The sequence below is a fragment of the Peromyscus maniculatus genome, chromosome 22 (assembly GCF_049852395.1).
Source record: "Peromyscus maniculatus bairdii isolate BWxNUB_F1_BW_parent chromosome 22, HU_Pman_BW_mat_3.1, whole genome shotgun sequence".
Taxonomy (NCBI): domain Eukaryota; kingdom Metazoa; phylum Chordata; class Mammalia; order Rodentia; family Cricetidae; genus Peromyscus; species Peromyscus maniculatus.
In genome coordinates this window covers 31573777-31599375 of record NC_134873.1, presented here as the reverse complement: position 1 = coordinate 31599375, position 25599 = coordinate 31573777, and the positions used below count along the sequence as shown (strand labels likewise).

Genomic DNA, 25599 nt, shown 5'->3' with positions numbered 1-25599 from the left:
CCGAGGCCTGTGAGTTTCCTGTTTTGCGGTGAGCACCCTTGTCTATGGCTCTGCCCTTCTCCAATCTTTAGCAAAAAGTGGGTCCTTGGCATCCAGCTGTTGTGGGTAAACGCAGCCCCTGGGGTACCCCGGTAGTCACCACTGTCTGCACATCTTCTATGCCTGTTCTGCAACATCTGCCTCGTGCCCGGGAAGACTTGTGAACACGAAGGCTGACTGTTCTTGGCAGGTCTGACTGTGACATGCTGCCTCCCTCTCTCCCTCTGTGATTTAATCATCAAGGTGGGGGGGGGGGCACGTCCAGGAGAGCAGGTGCGGCTTAGGGGCCTCAGTGCTGCCGTGAGGAGGCAGACCGGGTCCTCGGCCTCATCTGGTACCACCCCGCGTCTTGTTCCTGAAGGGGCTTCTGCCACGAGGATGTTTGCCTCTTGTGCCCCGAAGTCGTTGAGAACCAGTTGCTGCTGCCTTCTTCCATGTCCCCCACTATCGTAGTCAGGGTGTCCATTGCTGTGAGGAAACACCATGGCCAACTCGGGGAGGAAAGGGTTATTTCACTCACAGTTCGTCAGCAAAAGCAGCGAGGGCAGGAAATCAGTCAAGAGTAGCCAGGGAGTGGTGGCGCCTGCCTTTGATCCCGGCACTCGGGAGGCAGAGGCAGGCGGATCTCTGTGAGTTCGAGGCCAGCCTGGACTATATAGTGAGTTCCAGGAAAAGGTGCACAGAGAAACCCTATCTCAACCCCCCTACTTGATTAGGGGAAAAATCTAAGAGTAGTATGTGCTCTTAATTGAGGAACCATCCCACCATCGCGGCTTGCCTAGGACCATTTTCTAAGGGGTGGCACCACTCACATCAATCCTTAATCAAGAAAATGCCCAACAGATTTACCTACATGCCAATCTGATGGAGGCATCTTCGTAGAAGTTTTTGTTTGGTTTTGGATTTGGGGGGGGAGTTGTTTTGTTTTGTTTTTTGAGACAGGGTCTCACCATAGGCTTGGGTGGCTAGTGCTCACCATGTAGATGAAGCTGACCTCAGACTCACAGAGATCCACCTGTGGAGGTGTTTTCTCAATTAGGGCTCCCTCTACCCAGGTGACTCTAGGCTATGTCAAGCAGACCAAAAAAAAAAAAAAAAAAAAACAAAAACCAAAAAACATAACAAAACAAAAAACCCCTCCAAACCTCATCAACTTGACACAAATACATCACTATTAACTATACACTCTCCTTTTTTATTCCCAAGATCTTATGTTAATATCAATATCACAACCTAAAACACATTGCTACCTTTAATAGTCCCAAAAATCTTTAAAACTTTCAACGCTTTAAATGTCCAGGGTTCTCTTTGAAAATCCCCAATCTCTTAACCGTAGGTTCCCATGTAAGTCAAAAACAAGTTGACTATACGTCCTCACTCGAGAGGGAAAAACAGTCACTATGAAATCAAAGCCAAACCCCGCCCAGAAGTGTAAATACCTCACCATCTAACATCTGGATCACAGTCTTCTGGGCTCCAAAAGGCTTAAGCAGCCCCGGCTCCACAGCACCCAGCTTCTCTCATGGGCTCAGGCTGGCTCCACGCCGCACCTGCCACTGTCCTTGACAGACATGTTGCGGTCCGATAATGGTCTCCAGGGCTCCGGGATAGCCACTGCAGTCAGGCTGCACCTTTCCCAATGGCCTCTGGGCCTCTCTTGAGGGACTCCGACCCTGCTACTTGATGCCAAGCCTCAGTTTCTCTCTATGAAGCCTTACGACCCTGCAGCTACATGCAGTCCACATCACTACCCTTCAGAAAACACATCACCAAGTTTGGCGGCCAGGAGGAGGTACACCTACCCTGCTCTGGACCCAGCTTCTGCTGCTTGGCCCTGAGCAAACATTTCCCCGCAGAGTTCACCTCGGTGATGCTGGTCTCTTCTGAACCACAGCTGGGTTGTCTGCCCTGACTGAGTGGGATGGTCCCAGCAAAGCAGAGGTTCGAGTCAGCGGTGCTGGCCTCTTGTTCATCATAGCTGGTTCTGCAGTTGCTGCTCACCAGAACCACAGGTTCTGGATACAAAGTAGCATCGCGAGAACGGCCTGGGAGGGTCTTTGCTTCCCTCTGAAACTCCGGAAGCCACAGAACACCCATTAAACTCTGAGCACTCACTGGCTTTCCCAGTCCGAAGTTCCCGACACTTTCACAACTCTCCCCCAGCCAGTGTGGTCAGGTCTGTCACAGCAATACCCCATTCTGTTCTAGTTGAGAAACACCATGACCAAAAGCAACTTGGGGAGGAAAGGGTTTTTTCCTTCTTAATCCATCATTCAGGGAATTAAGCGCAGGAACCAGGAGGCGGAGCCCCTATGGAGTGCTGCTCACTGGCTTGCTCCTTTCGGCTTACTCACTCTGCTTTTTTATAGCAGCCAGGACTCCAGCCTAGGGATGGCACCACCCACAGTGGCCCAAGCACCCCCACATCAGTCATCTGTCAAAACTATGCCCCACAGACATGCCTATGGACAATCCGATGGAAGTGTTTCTTAATCGAGGTCCCCTCTTCCCGAACAACTCCAACTTGTGCCAAGTTGACAAAAAACCAACACAATGAATGTGATGGATGAGAGAGATGGAGGATGGGATGGGAGAGATGACTGGGTGGGTTAATCTGATTTGATAGCGGGCTATGTGTAGTAGATGTGGTGAAGGTGGTAATGGCGGCAACTAGAAGACACTAATCTGGGGTTGGGGACTTAGCTCAGTGGTAGAGTGCTTGCTTAGCAAGCACAAGGCCCTGGGTTCGGTCCTCAGCTCCAGAAAATTAAAAAAAAAAAAAAAAAAAAAAAAAAAGACACCAATCTTCAGCCCTGTCAGAGACCCGGAGACGCCAATGTGATTCCACTAAAAGCCTGCAGGTAAATGGAGCCAATCTCCATCTCAAGACCAAGGGCAAATTCTACACACACACACACACACACACACACACACACACACACACACACACACACACTCCTCAAGGCAAATGGAGGCCAATGTCCATCTCAAGATAACAGGCAAATTCTTCACACACACACACACACACACACACACACACACTCCTCAAGGCAAATGGAGGCCAATGTCCATCTCAAGATAACAGGCAAATTCTTCACACACACACACACACACACACACACACACACACCAGTGTAGTGATTTATGACTAGTCCCATTACTTGGGAACCTAAGGCAGGAAAATTGCCAGAAGTTAAAGGCCAGGCTACTCATATAAGGACCAGGCTACTCATACAAATACCAGGCCAGCCAAGGCTACTTACTTCCTGACTCAATGAGTAGGACCTTATGGGGAGGGACAGGGGTGGGGGGGTGAGGGGTGGGAGGTTACTAAGAAGGGAAAACCAGGTTACAGCCCGTTGTATACAAATGCAGAGGGTGTGGACCTGAAGATCCTAGTAGATGATGTCCCATCAGCACCTCATTAAATCAGTGTGGTTCCTCAGGTAGTCAGTCACTGCTGCCTAGAAGAGGGACATACCCCCAAAAGATGATGGCCTCATGCCAAGAAGCCCAGTGCACCTGAGAGGAAGACCCAGAATGAACCCTGAACTTTCATCTAAGCCACGTGCACAGCAGGGGGCCCCTGGCAGGTTCTTTCCCCCCCCCCAGAAGCAGACTCTTGGGGGGGGAGGGGAGCCACCTCAGAAAGGCCTCTTGGTCCTGCTAGCCTCTGGGGACCCCAGAACCTCTGCTGTCCTGTGCAGGCATCTGGGGAGAGGTAAAGTTCTAGCGGATGTTAAATGGAAAAAAGGAAAGGCTGTGATGCTCCTAGGTATGGAGGAGGAGGGGCATTGTAGATTAAAGGGAGGCACAGCCAGAGGTGGGGACATGGGGCCGGGGAGCCGGGAGTGGACATGACCCTGAGGGGGAGGGTAAGGGAGAGAGGGGAACTAGGTACATCAGCCATGACGCCCCAAGAGAGTAGATGGGAAAAAAAGACAGACAAAAAAACAGGTCACCAGAATGGTTGGATTATACAGGGAGGGGGGCACTGGGGAAGGGCACCTGGGGGGTGGGAAGCCCAGCCTCTGGGCTGGAGAAGTCTAGGGTAGGGGGCCGGGTTTGCCCGCCAGGAGGACCCTGTAACAGATAGTAGACACTGAGGGATGCTGGGAGAACATGGCCACGGCCAGGTCCGCTTTGCTATGCTAAGTGGGCCCCTCAGCCGGTTTGTGCCGGGTTTGAAGCCTAGCAGTTGTGTGGCAAACGTTACATTGCAAACGGACCTGCCATTTTCCTTCCCAAGCAAGGCACCGCAGTGCAAACAAGATCTTCATTCTTCTGTGAGGCCCAGGCGACTCAGGCAAGGCCTCTGTCCTCCAGGGAGCAGCCCGCTGTGACTGACATCCTGGAGCAGATGAGGTTCCCAGAGGCTGGACCCGACCTCAAGCTCTCAGGAGCAGGGATAGCAGGATAGCAAAAGCCAGGCCCATCTCCACAAGACCCCGGCTTCTGCAGGGATGTGGCTGTGAGGAGAGGGTCGGGTACTGCGGATGGCAGTGGGTGGGTGGTGGTACAGAAGGGGCCATGCAAAGAAGGGGGCCTACCTAGGTGGGCTCTGCCTCTGGCTCGGAGCCATTTGCCTGGGACAGCTGCACTGAGACACACAACTCTCTGGACCCCACCCTCAGGGTGCTTGGGGTCCAGGTAGGCCAGATCTGCATGCACGGGCCCCGGTGCCTCCGTGTGGTGTGGACACAGGGATACCTCAGGAAGCTGCAGGCATTACCCACTGCAGGGACAGGCAAAGAGAGTGAAACAGAGGCTGAAGAGGACCCGCTGGTCTGTCCCTGGAGGTGCCACAGCCTGAGGTAGGGGTGAGGGCTGGGGGATTCTAGAAAGGGGCCCTAGTCAGAGAACAAGTCAGGCTAGAGCCTTCTTTCAGAGGGCAGCTCGCACGCTAGCCGCCTAGCTAGATCTTAAACACTAGGTGCTGCTGCCCCCTGGTGGCAATGACCGGGAGGACTGCCCAGGGCTGCACAGCCTGGTCCTGACGCCCAGCAGCCTTCTGTTTCCCATGCCCTTAGACTGATGGGGATGCTGAGCCCGTGGGAGAACCTGACTTTCACAACCCCAAAAGCCAGCCTGGGATCCTGGTGCTCCAGACTCAGAAGCCTCGTCAAGCTGCCGAGTTACATGAGATAAACCACAAATAATGTTTTTGAATAGGTTCCGGGCAATAGCTTAGGTTTTTACTTGCTAAATATGGTCTCCCTGCCTATAAATCCAGAGCTGAACATGCAGGGCCGCCAAGACAGGCCACGCCACAGGCAGCCCAGGGCTTAGCACATGGGCCACCTAGTAGAGGCACACTCCGGCCCAGACCCTCAGCCCAGCTCCCTACGCCTTCTCCCAAGCAGAGTACCTTAGTTGTCAAGCATAGAGAGAGGCCCAGCAAGCTCCACTTCAGAAACACTTTAGGTCAGCTGGGCAGTGGTGGCGCATGCCTCTGATCCCAGCACTCAGGAGGCAGAGGTAGGAGCATCTCTGAGTTTGAGGCCAGCCTGGGCTACAGAGCAAGATCCAAGACAGTGAAGGATACAGAGGAAAACCCTGTCTTGAAAAACCCAAAAGGAAAGAAAGATAGGCCCTGGTGGAAGTCTCCTGCCTCACCACGGGCCAAGCCAGCATCCTGAACCCCAGGTAAGACCTCTTCTCCTCTCCGCCAGGGCCCACCCAACATAACCCCAACAACAGCCCATTCTCTCCCTGCCACTATATCCCAGCCCTCACCTTGATGGAAGCCTCCTACCCCATCATAGCCCAGGCCAGCATCCCGAACCCCAGGTAAGACTGCCCCCACCCGGCCCGGGCTCACCTCCATAATTCCAACTGCCTCTCCTCCCTTCATCACCATATCCACAACTCTGTCAGAAGCCTCCCACCCCACCAGAGGCTAGACCAGCTCCCTGAAAACCCGGCAGAAGCTTCCTATCCCAACAGAAGCCAGGCCAGCATCCTGAACCTCAGAGCACTGCTGGCCAGATCAGAGGCCATGCATATAGCCAGAATTCCAGGCCCAAACTTGGGCAGCCATCCCCTGCTGGACCAGAGGGCCATCCAGACCATCAGAAGTCTAGCACCCAACTCAGGCAGAGACCCTTTAATTCAACCACAGAAGCCAGAAGACCAGAGAGGAAACAGAACCCAGGGAAGAAAACACCCATTCAACAAAGACGATCCAGAAATTGGCACCTAGACCTGGAATCACTCCAAATCTAGATGCCTAAACATCAGTGTAAGAATACTATGAACAGCCAGGGCAATATGTCACCACCAGGGCCCAGCCATCCCACTACAACAAGTTCTGAATATTCCAGTGGAAGCACAAGAAAATGACCTTAAAACCAACTTTATAATCCCTTAAAGAATGTCAAGGCCTGGCATGGTGGTGCACGCCTTTAATCCTAACACTAGGGAGGCAGAGGCAGGCGGATCTCTGAGTTCAAGGCCATCATGATTTACAGAGTGAATTCCAGGAAAGGTGCAAAGCTACACAGAGAAACCCTATCTTGAAAAACAAAAAAACAAAACAAAAAAATGTCAAGAAAGTTAAGAAAAAACAAACAGTTGGAGGAAACAAAAACAATTGACACCTGAAAATGGAAACAGAAGCAATAAAAAAAAAATACAAACAGGCCGGGGCGGTGGTGGCACACGCCTTTAATCCCAGCACTCGGGAGGCAGAGGCAGGTGGAGCTCTGTGAGATCTCTGTGAGTTCGAGGCCAACCTGGACTACAGAGTGAGTTCCAGGAAAGGCGCAAAGCTACACAGAGAAACCCTGTCTCGAAAAACAAAACAAAACAAAACAAAACAAAAATACAAACTGAGGGAATTCTGGAAATGGAAAATCTAGGTAAGTGAACAGGAACCATCACCAACAGAACATAAGAGATTAGAGAGAAAATCTCAGGCATTGAAGACACAATAGAACAAATAGATACATCGGTGAATGAAAATGTTAAATCTAAAAGGCAGAGGCAAGTGGATCTCTGTGAGTTCAAGGCCAGCCTGGTCTACAGTGCTAGTTCCAGGACAGCTAGGGTTGTTACACAGAGAAACCCTGTCTCAAAAAACCAACCTGCCTCCCCCCGCAAAAAAAATCTAAAATATCCCTGACACAAAACATCTGGGATACTATGAAAAGACCAAACCTAAGAATAATAGGAATAGAAATAGAAGAATCCCAGCTCAAAGGCCCAGAAAATATTTTTAACAAAACCATAGAAGAAAAATTTCCTAACCTAAAGGAGGACATGCCTATAAAGGTACAAGAAGCTTACAGAACATCAAATAGATTGGACTAGAAAAGAAAGACCCCTCGCCACATAATAATCAAAACACTAAACACACAGAACAAAGAAAGAACATTAAAATCTGCAAGAGAAGGCGGCCCAACAACATATACGAAGGCAGATGTATTAGAATCCCACCCAACCTCTCAACGGAGACTCTAAAAGCCAGAAGGGCGCAGAGGACTGTGCTGCAGACTCTAAGAGGCACAGATGCCAACCCAGACCACCATACCCAGCAAAACTTTCAATCACCACAGATGGAGAAAACAAGATATTCCATGGTAAAGTCAAATTTAAACAATATCTACCCACAAACCCAGCCCTATAGAAAGTACTAGGAGAAAAACCTCCAAACCAAGAAGGTTAACTACAGCCACGAAAACACAGGTAATGAATAGTCTCATATCAACATAACCCAAAGAAGAAACACACACACACACACACACACACACACACACACACACACAACACCAACAACTACAACAAAACAGGAATTAGCAATCATTGGTCATTATCATATCTCTCAATATCAATGGACTCAATTCCACAATGAAAAAGACACAAGCTAACAGAATGGATGGGAAAACAAGATCCATCCTTCTTCTGCATACAAGACACACACCTCAACAAAGATCGACATTACCACAGAGTAAGGGGTTGAAAAAGATTTTCCAAGCAAATGGCCCCAAGAAGCAAGCTAGTGTAGATATTCTAATGTGTAACAAAATAGACTTCTGGCCAAAATTAGTCAAAAGAGATAGGAAGGATACTTCATACTCAAAGGAAAAATCCACCAAGATGTCTCAGTTCTCAACATCTATGCCCCAAACACAAGGGCACACATGTTTGTAAAGGAAATACTACTAAAGGTTAAATCACACATTGACCCTCACACATTGATAGTGGGAGACTTTAATACCCCACTCTCACCAATGGACAGGTCATCCAGACAAAAACTGAAGAGAAGAAATACCGGAGCTAACAGACATTATGAACGACATGAACCTAACAGGTATCTGCAGAATATTTCACCCAAACACAAAAGAATATACTTTCTTCTCAGCATCTCATGGAACATTCTCCAAAATTGATCCCATACTCGGTCACAAAGCAAGTCTCAATAGATACACCCTGCATTCTATCAGAACACCATGGATTAAAACTGGATTTTGATGGGTAGTGTTGGCACACGCCTTTAATCCCAGCACTTGGGAGGCAGAGGCAGGCAGATTTCTGTGGAGGTCAAGGCTACAGACTGGGCTACAGAATGAGTTCCAGGAAAGGCTCCAAAGCTACACAGAGAAGCCTTGTCTCAAAAAAAAAAACAAAAAAAACAAAAACAAAAACAAAAAAAAAAACAAAAAAAAAAAACACAAAACCTAGATTTCAACATCAACAAAAATAGAAAGCCTACAAACTCATGGAAAATGGGAACAGCTCTCTACCGAATTACCACTGGATTAAGGAAGAAATAAAGACTTCCTAGAATTCAATGAAAGTGAATGCACAAGATACCCAAACTTATGAGACACAATGAAAGCCAGGCTAAGAGAAATAAACGTTCCTGGCACTAAGTGCCTTCATGAAGAATGTGAAGATCACTAGTGACTTAACAGCACACCTGAAAGTTCGAGAACAAAAAGCAAATGCACCAAAGAGGAGGAGACGGTAGGAAAAAACCAAACTCAGTGCAGAAACCAATAAAATAGAAACAGAGAGAACAATACAAAGAGTCGATGAAACAGTTGATTCTTGGAGAATAGCAACAAGATGGACAAACCTTTATCAAGGCAGAGAGAATAACCCAATTAACAAAATCAGAAACGAAAGGGGGACAAAACAACAGAGTCCGAGGAAATCCAGAGAATCACTAGGTCACACTTTAAAAACCTGGACTCCACAAAATTGGAAAATCTAAAGAAAATGGACAAATTTCTTTCTTTCTTTCTTTCTTTCTTTCTTTCTTTCTTTCTTTCTTTCTTTCTTTCTTTCTTTCTTTTTCTATGAAGTGCTATAGAACAATTTCGAGAAGATTAAAATAGATATATTAAATTACATAAAAGAGTAGAATTACAGAATAGAGCACACACAGGTTCTAGAATAACCTAGGCTATAGGGACAAATTTCTTGATAGGGATCACTTACCAAAGTTAAATGAAGGTCAGACAAATAATTTAAATAGACCTATAACCCCTAAGGAAATAGAAGCAGTCATTAAAAGTCTCCCAACTAAAAAAAGCCCAGGACCAGACAATTTTAGCACAGAATTCTACCAGACTTTCAAGGAAGAGCTAAAACCAGTACCACTCAAATTTTTCCACAAAATAGAAACAGAAGAAACACTGCCCGATTCATTTTATGAGGCCACAGTCACCCTGACAACCCAAACCACACGAAGACTCAAGAAAGAACTACAGACCAATAGCCCTCATGAACGGATACAAAAATACTCAATAAAATACTGAATCCAAGAACACACTGAAAAGATCATAACCACGACCAAGTAGGCTTCATCCCAGAGAGGCAGGGATGGTTCAACATACGAAAATCTGCCAGTGTAACCCATCATATAAACTGAAAGGGAAAGCAAATCATTAGATGCTCAAAAAGCCTTTGACAAAAACTAATACCTCTTGTCTTAGTTAGGGTTTACTATTGCTATGAAGAGACACCATGACCATGACAACTCTTATAAAGAAAACATTTAATTGGGGTGGCTTGCTTGTAGTTTCAGAGGTTCAGTCCATTATGAAGGGGAGCATGGCAGCGTGCAGGCAGACGTGGTGCTGGAGCTGAGAGTCTTACAGGCAACAGGAAGTCCACTGACTGTCACACTGAGTGAAACTTGAGAAAAGAGACCTGAACCCCCCACCTCCCCGCCGCCGCCGCCGCCACACACACACACACACACACACACACACACACACACACACACACAGTGACACACTTCCTCCAACAAGGCCACACCTCCTAAGAGTGCCACTCTTTTTGGGGGCCATTTTCTTTCAAACCACCACACCCCTTCATGATCAAAGTATTAGAAGGATCAGGGACATACCTAGACACAATAAAAGGAAGAAGTCAAAGTATCGCTATTTGCAGCTGATATGATAGTATACATAAGTGACCCCAAAAAATTCTGCTAGGAACTCCTACAGCTGATAAACACCTTCAGTGAAGTGGCTGAATACAAGATTAACTCACAAAAAAGTCAGTAGCTCTTCTATATACAAATGACAAACGGACTGAGAAAGAAATCAAGGAAACAACACCTTTTACCATGAGCCATAAACAATATCAAAACATCTCGGGGTAACTCTAACCAAGCAAATGAAAGACCTGTATGACAAGAACTTCAAGTTTTTGAAGAAAGAAATTGAAGATATCGGAAGATGGAAAGATCTTCCATGCTCATGCATTGATAGGGTTAACATAGTAAAAATAGTCATATTACTAAAAGCAATCTACAGATTCAAGGCAATCCCCATTAAAATACCAACACAATTATTTACAGACATTTTAAGAACAATACTCAACTTCATATGGAAAAACAAACAAACAAAAACTTAGGATTGCTAAGACAATTCTGTACAATGAAAGAACTTCTAGAGGGTATCAGCATCCCTGATCTCAAGCTCTACTACAGAGCTATAGTAATAAAAACCGCATAGTATTGGCATAAAAACAGACAGGTGGATCAGTGGAATAGAACTGAAGACACACATGTAAATCCATACACCTCTGGACACCTAACTTTTGACAAAGAAGCCAAAATTATACAATGGAAAAAATAAAGCGTCTTCAACAAATGGTGCTGGTCTCACTGGATGGGTGTCTGCATGTTGAAGAATACAAATAGATCCACATCTATCACCCTGCACAAAATTCAAGTCCTAATGTATCAAAGACCCCAACATAAATCCAGATACACTGAACCTGATAGAAGAGAAAGTGAGGAGTAGCCTTGAATGCGTTGGCACAGGAGACAACTTCCTGAACAGAACACCAATAGCACAGACTCTAAGATCAACAATTAGTAAATGGGACGTCACATGAAACTGAAAAACTTCTGTAAGGCAAAGGATACCATCAATAGAACAAAATGGCAGTCTACAGAATGGGAAAAGATCTTCACCAACCCCTAATTTCCAAAAAGAACTCAAGAAACTAGGCATAATAATAACTAGGCAAAACCAAATAATCTAATTTTAAAATTGGGTTCAGATCTAAACAGAATTCTCAACAGAAGAATCTCAAATGGCCCAGAAACACTTAAATGTTCAACATCTGTAGCCATCAGGGAAACACAAATCAAAATGACTCAGACTCCATCTTACACCTGTCAGAATGGCTAAGATCAAAAACCACAACTGATCGTTCATGCTGGAGAGGATGTGGAACAAGGGAACACTCCTCCACTGCTGGTGGGAGTGCAAACTTGTACAGCCACTTTGGAAATCAATACGGCAGTTTCTCAGAAAATTGGTAATCGATCTACCTCAAGATCCAGTTATACCATTCCTGGGCATAGAACCAAAGGATGCTCCATCATACCACAAGAACACTTGCTCAACTATGTTCATAGCAGCTTTATACATAATAGCCAACATCTGGAAACAACCTATATGTCCCTCATCTGAAGAATGGATAAAGAAAATGTGGTACATTTACACAATGGAGGATTTACTCAGCTGTTAAAAACAATAACATTATGAAATTTGCCAATAAGTGGATGGAACTAGAAAAAAAAAATCATCCTGAGTGAGGTAACCAGACCCAAAAAGACAAACATGGTATGTACTCACTCATAAGTGGATATTAGCTATAAAGTAAAAGATAACCAGGCTACAATCCATGGACCCAGAGAGGCTAGGTAACAAGGAGGACCCAAATGGGGGGTGCTTGGAGCTCTCTGAGAAGGAGAAATAGATTTTGTGGATGGACTGGGGATGGGAACATGAGAGGTCAAGTGCCGGGGGTGGGAGTGTGTAGGGGGTGGAGGGGATGGAGAGGGAGAGTATTAAAACATTTGACTGGAAAAGGGGATTTGGGGGTGAGGTAGAAACCTAGTGCAAGGGAAACTCCTAGAAATCTACAAAGCGGACCCCAGCTAAGACTCCTAGCAATAATGGAAGAGGGTGATTTTACTGGCCATCTCGTGACTAGGCAAGACTTCCAGTGGAAGGATTGGGACACCAACCCAGCCACACAACCTTAGACCTACAGTCTGTCCGGCCTACGGGATGTTTTGGTGGTGCAGAGATTGTGGGCGTGGCCAACCAATGACTGATTCAGCCTAAGACCCACGCCATGAGAGTGAGCCCACCCCTGACACTGCCTGGAGCGCCAGGACCCAGAGACTGATGTCCTAGACACCAAAGATAGAACCAAACATGACTGGGGAAAAAAAAATCAGTGTAATGATGCCTAATGATATTCGCTTTACTCATAGATTGGTGCCTAGCCCAACTGTCATCAGAGAGGTTTCATCCAGCAACTGATGGAAACAGAGGCAGACCCACCACCACACATTAGGCAGAGCTCGGGAATCCTGCGCTAAAGCAGGAGAAAGGATTGTAGGAGCCAGATGGGTCACGGACATCACAAGTAAACCCACAGAATCAACTGCCTGGGGTTTATAGGAGCTCACAGAGACTGAATCAACAACCACAGAGCCTACATGAGCCTGCCCAGGCCCTCTGCATATATGTTACAGTTGTGTAGCTTGGTCTTTTTTTTTTTTTTTTTTAAGATTTTTAAAAATAATTTATTTTTATTTCATGCACATTGAATGTATGTCTGTGTGAGGGGGTCAGATCACCTGAAATTGGAATTACAGGCAGTTAGGAGCTTGCCACGTGGGTGCTAGGAATTGAACTCAGGACCTCTGGAAGAGCAGCCAGTGCTCTTAACCGCTGAGCCATCTCTCTAGCCCTGTAGCTTGGTCTTCTTGTGGGACTCATAACGGTGGGAGCAGGGACTGTCACTGACTCTTTTGCCTACTCTTGGGACCCTATTCCTCATACTGGGTCACCTAGTTCAGCCTTAATACAACAGGAGGTGCTTAGCCTTACTGCAACTTAATACACCATGTTTGATTGATACCCATGGGAGGCCTGCCCTTTTCTGAACAGAAACAGAAGAGTGGGTGGGGGGATGGGGAGATGGAGGGGAGGTAGGGTGAGGGACTAGGAGGAGGAGAGAAAGCTGTGGTTGGGATGTAAATAAATAAATAAGAAAAAAGAAAAGAAAACAAAGACAGGCAAACTGTCCCAGTTAAGAGTTTCTATTGCTGCGACGAAACACCATGACCGTAAAGCAAGTTGGGGAGGAAAGGGTTTATGTGGCTTACACTCCCACAGCACTGTTCTTCATTGAGGGAAGTCAGGACAGGAACTCACACAGGACAGGAACCTGAAGGCAGGAGCTGATCCAGAGGTCATGGAGGGGCGCTGCTTCCTGACTTGCTCCCCATGGCTTCCTCAGCCTGCTTTCTTAGAGAACCCAGGACCACCAGCCCAGGGATGGCCCCACCTACCATGGGCTGGGCCTTCCTCCATCAATCACTAATTGAGAAGATGCCTTCCAGCTGCATCTCATGGAGGCATCTCCTCAGCTGAGGCTCCTTCCTCTCTGATGACTCTAGCTTGTGTCACGTTGACATACAAAACCACCCTGTATTGGGCTGGGCGGTGGTGGCGCACGCCTTCAATCCCAGCACTTGGAAGGCAGAGGCAGGTGGATCTCTGTGAGTTTGAGGCCAGCCTGGGCTACAGAGTGAGTTCCAGGAAAGGTGCAAAGCTACACAGAGAAACCCTGTCTCGAAAGACCAAAAAAATAAAAAATAAAAAAATAAAGTCTCACTATCTTTACAAATTCAAATGCATTAAAATTTAAAATAGCCAACCTCTTTTAAAATCCAAAGTCTTAAAATTCAAAGTCTCTCAACTGTGGGCTCCAGTAAAATACTTTCTTATACCAAGAGCGAAAAATCAGGGCACAGTCACAATTGTATCAAAGCAAAACCAAATTCCAACCGTCCAATGGCTGGGATCCACTTACGATTTTCTGGGCTTCTCCAAAAAGCCTGAGTCACTTCTCCAGCTCCGCCCTCCGTAGCACACACAGCTTGTCTTCTAGGCTCCAGCTGGCTCCACTCCACAGCTGCTGCTGTCCTTGGTGGTCATGCCATGGTCCTGCCATCTCCAAAACGCTGGGGTCTCTGCTGCAACTGGGCTGCACTTTCACTAATTGCCTCTCATAGGCTCGTCTCATGGTGCCAAGCTTCAATTTCTCTGCATGACCCCTTCAGTCCTGGGCCTTCGACTACCACTGAGGCTGCACCTTCACCAATGGCCTCTCCTGCCTCTTTTAGTACCGAGCCTCAGCTGCTCTCCATGCTCTTCTTGCCTTCAAAACCAGGACCACCTGGGTGACGCTTACACATTACCCAGTCCGGCTGCCAGCACGAGGTACAACCATGGCCGCCTCTGGAAACAGCTTCTCTGTGCTCTCAGAAAACACTTCCCAGAAGATTTCACCAGGGATGCTGGTCTTCTTAATCATGCTAATTTCTTAGCTCCAGCTGACCAGCATTGAGTATCCCAGCAAAGCAAAATTTTGCTTTAGGAGTTGTGGTATCTTGTTCATCACAGCTGATTCTTCAGCCCCAGCTAATCAGAACCACGGGATCTTAATTTAAAATAACAGATGGCCCTGATAGTCTTTAAACTTCCCTCTGGATCTTCACAGGCCAGGCCTCCACCATCATCTGCCCTGCTCTCAGCATTCTTGAGCTCCTAAAGAGGACCCCACTGAGCTCTTAACACTCAGTGGCTCTTCTAGCCCCAAATTCCAAAGTCCTTCCACAGTCTTCCCCAAAACATGATCAGGTCTCTCATCCCACTATGTTGCTGCCAATTTCTATCTTAGGGTTTCTACTGCTGTGACGAAGCACCATGGCCATAAAGCAAGTTGGGGAGGAAAGGGTCTATGTGGCTTATACTTCAACATCGCTGTTCATCATTGAAGGAAGTCAGGACAGGAATTCAAGCAGGGCAGGATCCTGGAGGCAGGAGCTGATGCAAAGGCCTTGGAGGGGGCGCTGCTCACTGGCTTGCTCCCCATGGCTCGCTCATCCTGCTTTCTTACAGAACCCAGGACCACCAGCCCAGGGATGGCACCACCCACCATGGGCTGGACCCTCCCCATCAATCACTAATTGAGAAGATGCCTTCCAGCTGGATCTCATGGAGGCATCTCCTCAGCTGAGGCTCCTTCCTCTCTGATGACTCTAGCTTGTGTCACGTTGACATACAAAACCAGCCAGTACAGACAGACAGACAGACAGACGACTTTAGGCCAGGTAAACAAGTCTGGCCACCCTCAAGTAAGCAGCGAATGTGCCTAAAACCCTTCTCCACTAACAGCCCGTGTTTCAGGGGTGGGGCTAGGGATGTCGTAGTTACAACTTTTCTGGTGCTGTGATAAGACACTGGCCCAAAGAAACTGGCGGGAAGGGTTTGTTTGGTTTACAAGACCATCACGGAGGGAAACCAGGCCAGGCGCTCAAGGCGAGAGCTGGAGTAGATATCACAGAGAAATGGAGAAATGCCGCTTAACTCTGGCTCTGCAAGTCCAGCCTGTGGCAAGTCCAGAGGCACGCTGGCTCGCTCCCCGGGCTGCAGATGAGGCAGCTAGAGAGGCACTCCGTGCTAGCCACGATGGGGCCTCCCCAGCTGGGTCTGTCCAACTCCCCGCTCAACTCAGTCCATGGCAGGAATGGGGTGCCCATCCCGGCTGAGGTCCAGAGCAGAGGTGCTTCGGGCTGCCCCTGCCTGCTGCTCTTTGGGCAGGGAATGAGCCAGCGAGGCCGAGCAAGTTTCAGGGGCTGGGGAGACGGCTCAGTGAGTAAAACACTCACTTGTCTTGCAAGCATGAGGCCCCGAGTTTGATCCCAGCACCCACATAAAAACCCAGGTGGCCGGGCCTGTGATCCCCGAGTGGGAGAGGTGCTGACAGGATCCCGGGGGCTTGCTGGCCAGCCAGTATAGTCACGCGTGAACTCCAGGTCTGGTGAGACACTGTTGGAACAGTAAGGTGTGGGCGTGGGGGTGGAGAGAGAGGGCTCCCTGGGGGTGGTGTGCAGACAGCCCAGCTCCAGGTTCAATGAGTTCTTTCTCAAGGGATGGAGTGATACAACAGGACACCTGACATCCCCCTCTGGGCACTGCATGTATGCATGCATGTATACAAGGTGTGCATACCCCCCTCTCACTACACATATGCATGTACACAAGGTGTGCATACCCCCCTCTCACTACACATATGCCACACACACACACACAACTATATCCGAAGAGCTACAGCATTGTTTTAAAATTATGTTTAATCGACTTCAGTTATGTGTAACCATAAATATTTTACCCTTCTAAAAATAAAGTGGTCAAGGAAGACACCAGAGGTGGGACTCTAGTCTACACTTGTGTGCACACATGTGTTTAGACACCCACACAAGCATATATGTATATACATACATTAGTCAAAAAATAATTCAGAAAAGCTGGATGTGAATCTTAGCATTCACCCATGAGACTGAGGCAGGAGGATAATAAATTCAAGGTCAGGGTCAGATCCTGATAAAGTTAAAAAGTATTTTAAGAACTAGGTTGCTGGGCGGTGGTGGCCCACGCCTTTAATCCCAGCACTTGGGAGGCAGAGGCAGGCAGATCTGTGAGTTTGAGGCCTGCCTAGGCTACAGAGTGAGTTCCAGGAAAGGTGCAAAGCTACAGAGAAACCATCTTGAAAATCCAAAGCTAGGTCAAAGCTGCCTCACATCCCATCAAGAGTGAACACGACTGCCTTCCAGAGTTTACCAACCTCTCCCATGGCCAGAAGGAACCCAAAGCCTTGAGCATGCTAGGCTACCACTCCACCAGGGCCGAGGAACTGCCCTTGCCAGCCAGACAGGTGAGGACGTTTCTTCAAAGGTCAAAAACTTGAACATTCAAAAAACTGTATCTAGGGGCTGGAGGGATGGCTCAGTGGTTAAGTTGTGCTGGCTGCTCTTGCAGAGGACCCAGGTTCTGTAACTCCATTTCTAGATCTGATGCTCTCTTCCGGCCTCCCCAGGCATGAAGTACCCACGTGGTACTTCAGAGGCCAGTTAGGGCTGCATAGCAAGCAAAATACAAGTTGTACTCTCCCATGAACCTCCCTCACTGGCTTTCACCTCTAGACTGCTTTGCACATTTATAGACTGGAGTTTCGTCTGAAGAAACTGAGCCCTGCTGCTCTCCCGCTTGTCCCTTGCCTTCAGTGTTTCCCGTAGTCAAGAACTGTGGGAAATGAGCTGGAGAGACCTTCATTTCCCCAGGTGGATATCCAGTTATCCTAACTACCACTAACCCAAGCCTGGGCTGGGGCCTTTGTAATCAAGTCCCCACATGAGCCAGCCTCCTGGCCCAGCGGTTAGAGGTATGGGGACCACCTGAACCTTTACCCTTAACCACCAGTGGCTTCACCGCATCTTTCCTCCCAACTCCAGCCATATCTTTATGGCTCCCAAGAAAGTTCACATTTTAGCCCTAAGCGTGGGGAAGCAGGTCATGTGTGTAGTTGCGATCTTGAAGAGGAAGGCAGCTTGAGGGCCAGGATTTCCCGCTCACAGGCATGGAAGGCACAACACCGCAGCAGCCTGGAGGGCTTCCGCCCTGGGCAGCCCTCCCCTCCAGATGCTCACAGGTCTGTGGCTTTACTCAGGCTACACCTAACTGGTTGGTTGGTTGGTTATCTGAGGTAGGGTCTGTTAGCCCACACTGGTCAAAAACTCCAGTGCTGGGATTACAGGCTGTGACTCTCCTGAGCTACAGGTTTTCCAGAGTTTAGGACTTTTTCAGAGCGAAGCAGGTGTGTAATTGAGTAGATTATAAAAGGTCAGTGGTCAAGGTAAAGATTTACAACACAGTGGTTGCTGCTGTTGAATTTATTACAGGAAGTTGACTGCCACGTGCTGTGTGATAGATACTTCCAGCTGTTACTAGGTGGTGCTGCAGGCGAAGCCAAGGGTTGGGGAACATTCAGGGTTTCTGCAGGCAAGGTTCAAAGAGCTTCCGATGCCCTCCCTGGGATGTGACCAGGACATCGGGTATCTGGGCAGATGACATTCCTCACCCACAGGCTCTGGGCACCAACTTCACAGCCCAGTGCATACATGCAGGGCTGACTAAGCAGATGGATGCTGTGTAGAGGGCGTGGCCTTGTCCCATCCACCTTGTCCTTCTCGGCTGTGACTACAGCAGCCTGTGCAGGAAGTGTGTGCCTTCTTTAAGGGACACTTGCAAACATTCCCTGATGCCCAATTATTTCAAGATCGTTTATTTTCAAAATGGGTCACAACATCAGTTTTTGGCCCATTCTGCCAAATGCACAAGCTACAAATGCTTGCTCAGCAGCTGAGGGGCACGTTAGTATCATGTCTGAAAAGTGAATAAAAATCCATATAAAACAACTATTCAAAGTTTCCATAGGAACACAGGGAAGTGTGACCCATCTCCTAGCCTTCCATTCTGCATCTGTTGCAACCTCTACTCTTACAAAGACCTCAAAACTAGCAGTAATTAAGTTAAATGGTCCCCCAAATCCCTTAGTTCAAGCTAAACTTGCAGTGAGAGCTACACATTGATACTAGCAGAAGCACAGGCTGCTGGGTGCCGGTCCATCCCGCTCTCCTGGGCACACGACAAGGGCAGCAGCGTGCCCACATCCTGCTCCTCCACTTCTGGTGGGAAGCCATGGCTCTGGATCTGCTTCATGAGTTGCCTGGAAACAAACAAGTGGCACATTCAAAACCCAAGTCCCTCCAACGGGCAGCCTCAATACTGTAGTGATGGCATGCCTCATCACTACAGCACCAGGCGGGAAGCAACTCAATGCCCCGCTTCATTAATGGGGAAATCGTGGTGACAGACGCTAACTTGAACACTAGTTACATTAATCTAACTGCTTTTAGTTCTAAGAATCTTCCTAGGAAAAATGTGATCATTAGTATTATTGGAGGATTCCCTTCCATTTGTCTGCATTTAATTCAAAGTAAAACAATTTTGTATCAATTAGACAAGAGCCGAGCTTAATCAAATCCAAGGTGCCCTGTTACAGTCAAGGCCAATCCTCAACTGATTCTTTCCTCTTCCTCAGCCTAGCATGTGTTTTCCCCACAGTGGAGCATGCACCCAGGGATGGAATGTATGACATTTGACATGTTACCTGCTCGTGGTAGGTACATGTCCCACCCCTCAACAACCCAGAGATCCATGCTTGGGGGAAATACAAGTCTGCGCAAACTCACTCACCACAATGACCTCGACATCACGTAGTAGATGGAAGGCCTCTGGAACCCATTGAAAGTAGACGCAGCAGCAACGGTGTATGCACCCATGTTCTCAAAGAGCATCCAGTCACCCACATGCATTTCAGGCAGGTTACAGCGCTCGACGATTCGATCGAGGCCATCACATGTTGGTCCCCAGATGCTGGATGAGTAATACTTCTCATCTGGCTTGGGTCTCTGTAGGAAGACATTGCTCCTGATTAACCCTGCATCCTGTCCATCACTCACTGTTACAGAGAGCATGCTCAAAACTCACCTTCGGCAGCAGGGCCTTGACGTGCGCATGATCGTAAAGAATGCAGTTGAATGATCCATAGACTCCGTCATTCACATAGTACATGATGGTTTGCTCATTTGACTCATCCTCATCTACAAAGACAGATCACCTTAATTCCCGGCCATTCTATCAATTCTCAGTTACCCTTCGTGACTCACCCCCGTCACCACATACCGTCAGAGCCGGTCTGCTCCTTCCACACCACTTTCTTGGCAATGATGTTGACTGCCAGTGTGAAAGCTGACGCGACATAGTATCTGCCCGGCTCAGCTATGACTCTCACTCCGGAGTCTGGTGGGAAGTACTTGTCCAGAGCCGGGTTGATCACACTGGTGATCTAAGAGTGAGAGAAGGGAGCGGCCAATCATTACTCAGTTCACACGGAGGAGAGAGATCCCACTGCTAGGTGTTAAAGGACAGGACATACGCTGGGAGCTGGCACCAGCAGGGCTGTGGTCGGGTAACATCTTATCTCCATGGAAACAGTCTACATACCACTTCATTTCCCACTCTCCTCTCAGGACCTGTCTCTAGCTTTTCAAGACACTATGGATAGTGTTTTATTATTAAATAGTGCAAAATCAATTATTACCAAACAGGGGCCCAATGCCGAAGTAATTCTGTTTAGCAAACAAGATAAAATCCCTCTCACTATGCCTGACTCACTCAATTGTACAAACAGCAACACAAGCACCAGACGGCTTTGTTTCCTAAGAGACTGAACATTAAAAGTATAATGGAGCCAGGGATGATGGCATAGCTGAGGCAGGAGGATTCTAAGTTCAGGCCAACCTGACTACAAAATGAGACCATCTCAAAAATATAAAAATAAGTCATTGGAAACACAATGCCAGGTCATTTCCATTCATGTCTGTCTGGCCCCTTTGGATTTTATACTACACCAAAATGGAAGTTGCTATACCTCTGTAGGTTACTAATGTTGTAAATAAATAAGTTACCTCTTCAAATTTAAGCTTTGTATCCTCAGATCCAGGAAAGCCACCACCAATATCAAGCAGATACATGTTGAAACCAACTTCTGTCTAGAGCAGCAAGAAAATTCACAAGTCAGATTGCCAGACTCCTAACAAGTCATAAAATGCACAGAGCAGATGGGTTTAAATCTGTCACACTGCAAAGGCTCTCACAAAAGGTGAATTCTAGACTGAGAGTACTATTCCAGACAGCCCCTCCACTCACTATAACTAATAAAATGAGTCCCATGTACTCACTCCCATGTCAAAGACACAGCGGGCATCAGACAGGGCCTGCACGAAGGTCTCAGGATCAGTACATCCACTCCCCACATGGAAGCTGAAATCAAAGGTAACAGGATGCTGCTTGTTCCACTAGTTCTCAAAATGAGAGCTGCCCATAAAACCGGAATTGTTTAATGTCTCAGTCTGTAACCATGTCACTGAGGTCTCACCTGACACCAATGACATCAATATTTAGCTCTTTTGCCCGTTCCAAGAGAAGCCTGCTGGTTTTGAGTGTGGCACCAAACTTGACACTGAGGCGACAAACTGCTTTGGAATCATCAGTGGCAATCCGCAAAACCAACCTAGATGGACAGAAGTACATCAAGTAAGTATTCCATCCACACTAGAGAGCCCTATCCCAAGTGTGGGTTTGAGGCTAACCCAGGGGTTAGCCTAGTTCTACTATGTGGAGGAATGAACGCAGGAGTGGGGACAGTTGAACGAAGCCCAGTCTTCGCTCTCAGGACTCACTTTGCCTTTGGATGTGCTCTGGCCACTTTCATCAACTCAATCTCACTGTCAAAAGTCATCATCTGGACCCCATTACTGGCAGCATACTTGATTTGAGACACTTGTTTACAAGGATTCGCATAGATGATCCTCTCGGGAGGCACCCCAAGCCCCTGCACCAACTGTATTTCAGTCTGAAAGAGAGAAGGCGGGTGCTGGATTATCTCCAGACCGAATGCGTCTCTCTCAGAAACAAAAGCACAGCCAAGTGTCATGTGCACCCCAGCGCATTAACACTTGCTGCCCAAGGCACACAACCCATGCTGGCCTGGGTTCGAGCAGGCTCACCTTGCTTGCACAGTCAAAACCCGTCCCAATGGCGGCGAGGGTGTTCACTATGGCTCTGCTGTCGTTACTTTTGACAGCATAAAAGGGAGTGACTCTGGGAAGGGCTTTTCGCCATCTTAGGTGTTTCTTCAGAATGTCCCCAAGGTCCGCGACATAAAAAGCATCCTTATCGTCCTGGATTGAGAGGGGGTACAGGGCCCTCGTTAACAGTGCTGCAGTGTGCCACACTGAAATCCCCTTTCCTTTCCCCCTTCACCAAATCCTATTCCTGTTGGCAGTCACTGACACAGCATGGCTGTCACCACTGGACAATCCACAACCAACGAAATTCTAGATTCTCGGCAAGACATGAAGACATGCTCACTCCCACCACACTAGGAACTCAGCCTAGCTGTGGACGTGGGCTTCCCATACTCACTGAGGAAGAAACTTCATTAATTTTTTGGTCCAGGATGTCCTTGGCAGTAAAGCCTTCATCGAGGATATGGCACTCAAACTCTTCCTTATTAAAGCTGTTCATGATTCTCGATGTGCCCTGAAATAGAATAAGCTGTGAGGGTGACCCCACTCAAAGCCTTAGCAGTGACTCTCACCAAAACCCACAGTACCAACTGAATACTTACACAAAAAACCTAGAGGTGGAATTAGACTATCGCCAGCTCCTCACAAGGCAAGCTATCCAGGAACTCTGCACGCTGTCTCCTTGGAGCGGTGGAAGCGTTCTGATGGATAGGAAGAAACACACGATGTTGCTCCTTCCCTTGGAATCTTACCATTAAAGGTTAGACACTGCAGCAGCATACCAGAGTTAGCTGGCGGAATAAAGTGCCCAGGACAGGAAGATCAGTGGGGTGCGTGGGCGGGAATCCCAGCGCCTCGGTGAGCCCCACAAATCCCCAAACCTCTGCAGTACCCAAATACACTAGATTCCACACTGGACACATAGCTTTGCTCCATACATGAGGAACAGCTCAACCCCCTTTCCTCGAAAACAGCATGTGGGTTTCAGAAGATTATCTGCACACAATCCCATGGCTGGCATTTATTAATATTACGTGTTCCGATCTGCTTTATTTCCAAGCCATCCCAGCTCTCCAGAAACTTCATGTGGCAGTACAGTAACCACACACAGCCTGTAAACATCTTTTCTTTACCCACTGGGCTACGTTATGCTTAATGATTTTTAGTAAATAATCCAATAATTCCCACAAGGAAACTTTCATGCCATAGTGGCATAAAAAAAAAAAAAAGATTAACCTCATCAACATAGTATCCGGCTAAAGTTACTGTTATCAGAAATCAGTATCCTAGAGCCTGTATTGCCTACCAAATGAACACCTTCTGGGAATCCAACTGTCCTCAAATGCCTTCCGCTTAGTTATGGATAATAACCATATGGTAGGATTTTTGGCTAACTTTATGAGTAACAATAAGATCACCACACTGAACAATAAAAGCTTCTGTCTTGGTCTTTTGAAACTGACACCGTCGAGTGGCCAGGTAAATAAAGGATTCTTTTCTTTTCCCCACTGTGTGACCCACTTCAGTGCCAGCAGCCCACAGGCACGGAGGCCGGGCAATGGTTAGGAGCCACAGTTTGCTCTAGCATGGGACACTATGAGAGGCCCAGGGTGACAAGCCTGCCATAAATCCAAACCCATGCACGGTAAAACGCGATTTAATCCACCATTTAATGAGACTTGTTGGCACTGTCAACTTCATTAGTTGCCTAAACCACTAAACGAAGACCAGAGACCAGCGCCAGCCAACTCAAGTCTGCCCATGTGTATACCATTTACAACTGATGACTAGGCGCTGGGAGTAACTCTAATTTTAGGTCTTAAGTATTTTCCAGGCAACCTTCAGGCTTAAACCTGGAAATCTTTCTTTGAGATACTACTTACTTTATTTATACAGCGTTTCTGTATCTCTTAACGTTTTACCTGAATAATCAAGTCCATAAAATCTGAAAAATGTTGCGAACACCTTCTGGGCTGGGCGTAGCTAAATCGTTAACACTTAACTTTTGCCTTTCGGTATCTCTTAACGTTTCCTCTGAATAATAAAATACGTTAAAATCTGAACAAGATTCCGAACACCTTTTGGGCTGGGCGTAGCTAAATGGTAATTGACTCAATTAGCACAAGCGGTTAACGCTAGGAGAGATACAAGCCAATTAAAACAAAAAGAATTCCGCCAGTCAAATTCTGCTCGGTCTTAGACTGGAATAAAACAAGTCACCGCCTTCTTTGTCCTCCCGCAGACATCCCCGACTGGCTCTGTTCCTCACACTTTTTTTTTTATTAAAAAAACCAAACCAGTTATTGAGGATCCTGAGCCGGGCTTCTAAACGTGCACGCCGGACAGCCCGGGAGTCCAGGCTTCTCCTCCTAAACCACTAAGTCATTCATGGAGCCCTAATTCCCAAGTCACAGCCGGCGGGTACTCCTCCTCGGCAGTGACTCCGGGACTAAATTTAGGGTCTAGCAACTTTGAGATCGGCTCAGCGACTCCGCTCTGCACACGTAGCGAAAGTAAAGAAAGCGGCTGGGCGAACTGCAGCAGCAGCAGCAGCAGCAGCAGCAGCAGCAGGGCGGCCGCGCTGCCCTGCACCTGCCGCGGGGCTCGCCCTCCATCCATCCTCGCTCCGGGATGGTGGATGGAGCGCCGGGCCGGGCCGGGCAGACGCGGTGGGAGCTCCCGTGGGCGACACCAGGGAGGGAAGGAGAGGGTTCGCAGCCCAAGAGCCAGGGGCGGCTGGCTGGCTGGCTGCCTTCCGGGCGGCTCGCAAGGTCACCGGCCCCGGGCCACGTGTCCCCTGCCGCCGCCGCCACCGCCGCCGGTCGGGCGCCCGCACTCGGGGCCTGGCGGCGACACGTGGCCGCAGATCCCCTCCCGCGCCCCGCTCACCTCACAGCGCACGGACGCCGCTGGCCAGCCCCATGGAGATGGAGACGCCGCCGCCGCCGCCGCACCCCGAGGAGGGTTGCCCGGCCGCCCGCCGCCGCCGCTGCCGCCCCGTCAGCCGCCTGGTCGAGCCCGCCGCGGCAGACGCCGGCCCGAGGTGGCGCCGAGGTGCTGCCGCCGCTGCCGCTGCCGGCCGAGCGAGGGAGGGAGGGAGGCAGGCAGGGAGGAGGGCGGGCGGAAGGACGGACGGCGGCGGCCGCTGCAGGGACTGACAAAGCCCGACGGCGCGCCGCGGCCGCTACTTATACGCTGAGCGCGTCGCCATGGAGACGCACCAGCTCAAACCAGCCGCGATCGGTTCCGGCCGGGGAGGAGGCGCAGGGACGGGGTGGAGGGGAGGGGCGGGGAGGGGCCGGGGCTCCGCGGTGGCCAACCCTCTCCCCCCCCTCCCTACCCCACCCACCCACCCACCGGCACCACCCCGTCCCCCGCCCCAGCCTCAACCCGGGGCCCCGGCGCCCGCCCGGGAGCCCGGAGGCGCGGGCCGCGCGCGTCAGCGGGGGGCGGGGCGCCGCGCGTGCCCGCCCACCCGCGCCCCCGCCCGCGCGCGCGCGCGCGCATCCGCCCGG

General features: G+C 48.8%; 1 protein-coding gene and 1 non-coding gene across 2 annotated transcripts; both read right to left on the bottom strand.

Annotated features, from left to right (window-relative positions):
* Positions 1-18286: 18286 nt before the first annotated feature.
* On the bottom strand, positions 18287-25114 carry Odc1 (ornithine decarboxylase 1). Its single transcript, XM_076559619.1, has 12 exons — positions 24974-25114; positions 22687-22785; positions 22482-22598; positions 22064-22237; positions 21737-21909; positions 21433-21567; positions 21236-21317; positions 20963-21046; positions 20178-20340; positions 19983-20095; positions 19689-19903; positions 18287-19158 (listed from the first exon to the last, which is right to left on the bottom strand). The coding sequence occupies exons 3-12, from the start codon at positions 22581-22583 to the stop codon at positions 19011-19013; spliced, it is 1389 nt and encodes a 462-aa protein (XP_076415734.1). The 5' UTR covers positions 22584-22598; positions 22687-22785; positions 24974-25114; the 3' UTR covers positions 18287-19010.
* On the bottom strand, positions 23591-23726 carry LOC121825242 (small nucleolar RNA SNORA42/SNORA80 family). The gene has a single exon (XR_006067368.1). It is a non-coding gene; the product is annotated as a small nucleolar RNA SNORA42/SNORA80 family (small nucleolar RNA).
* Positions 25115-25599: the final 485 nt, after the last annotated feature.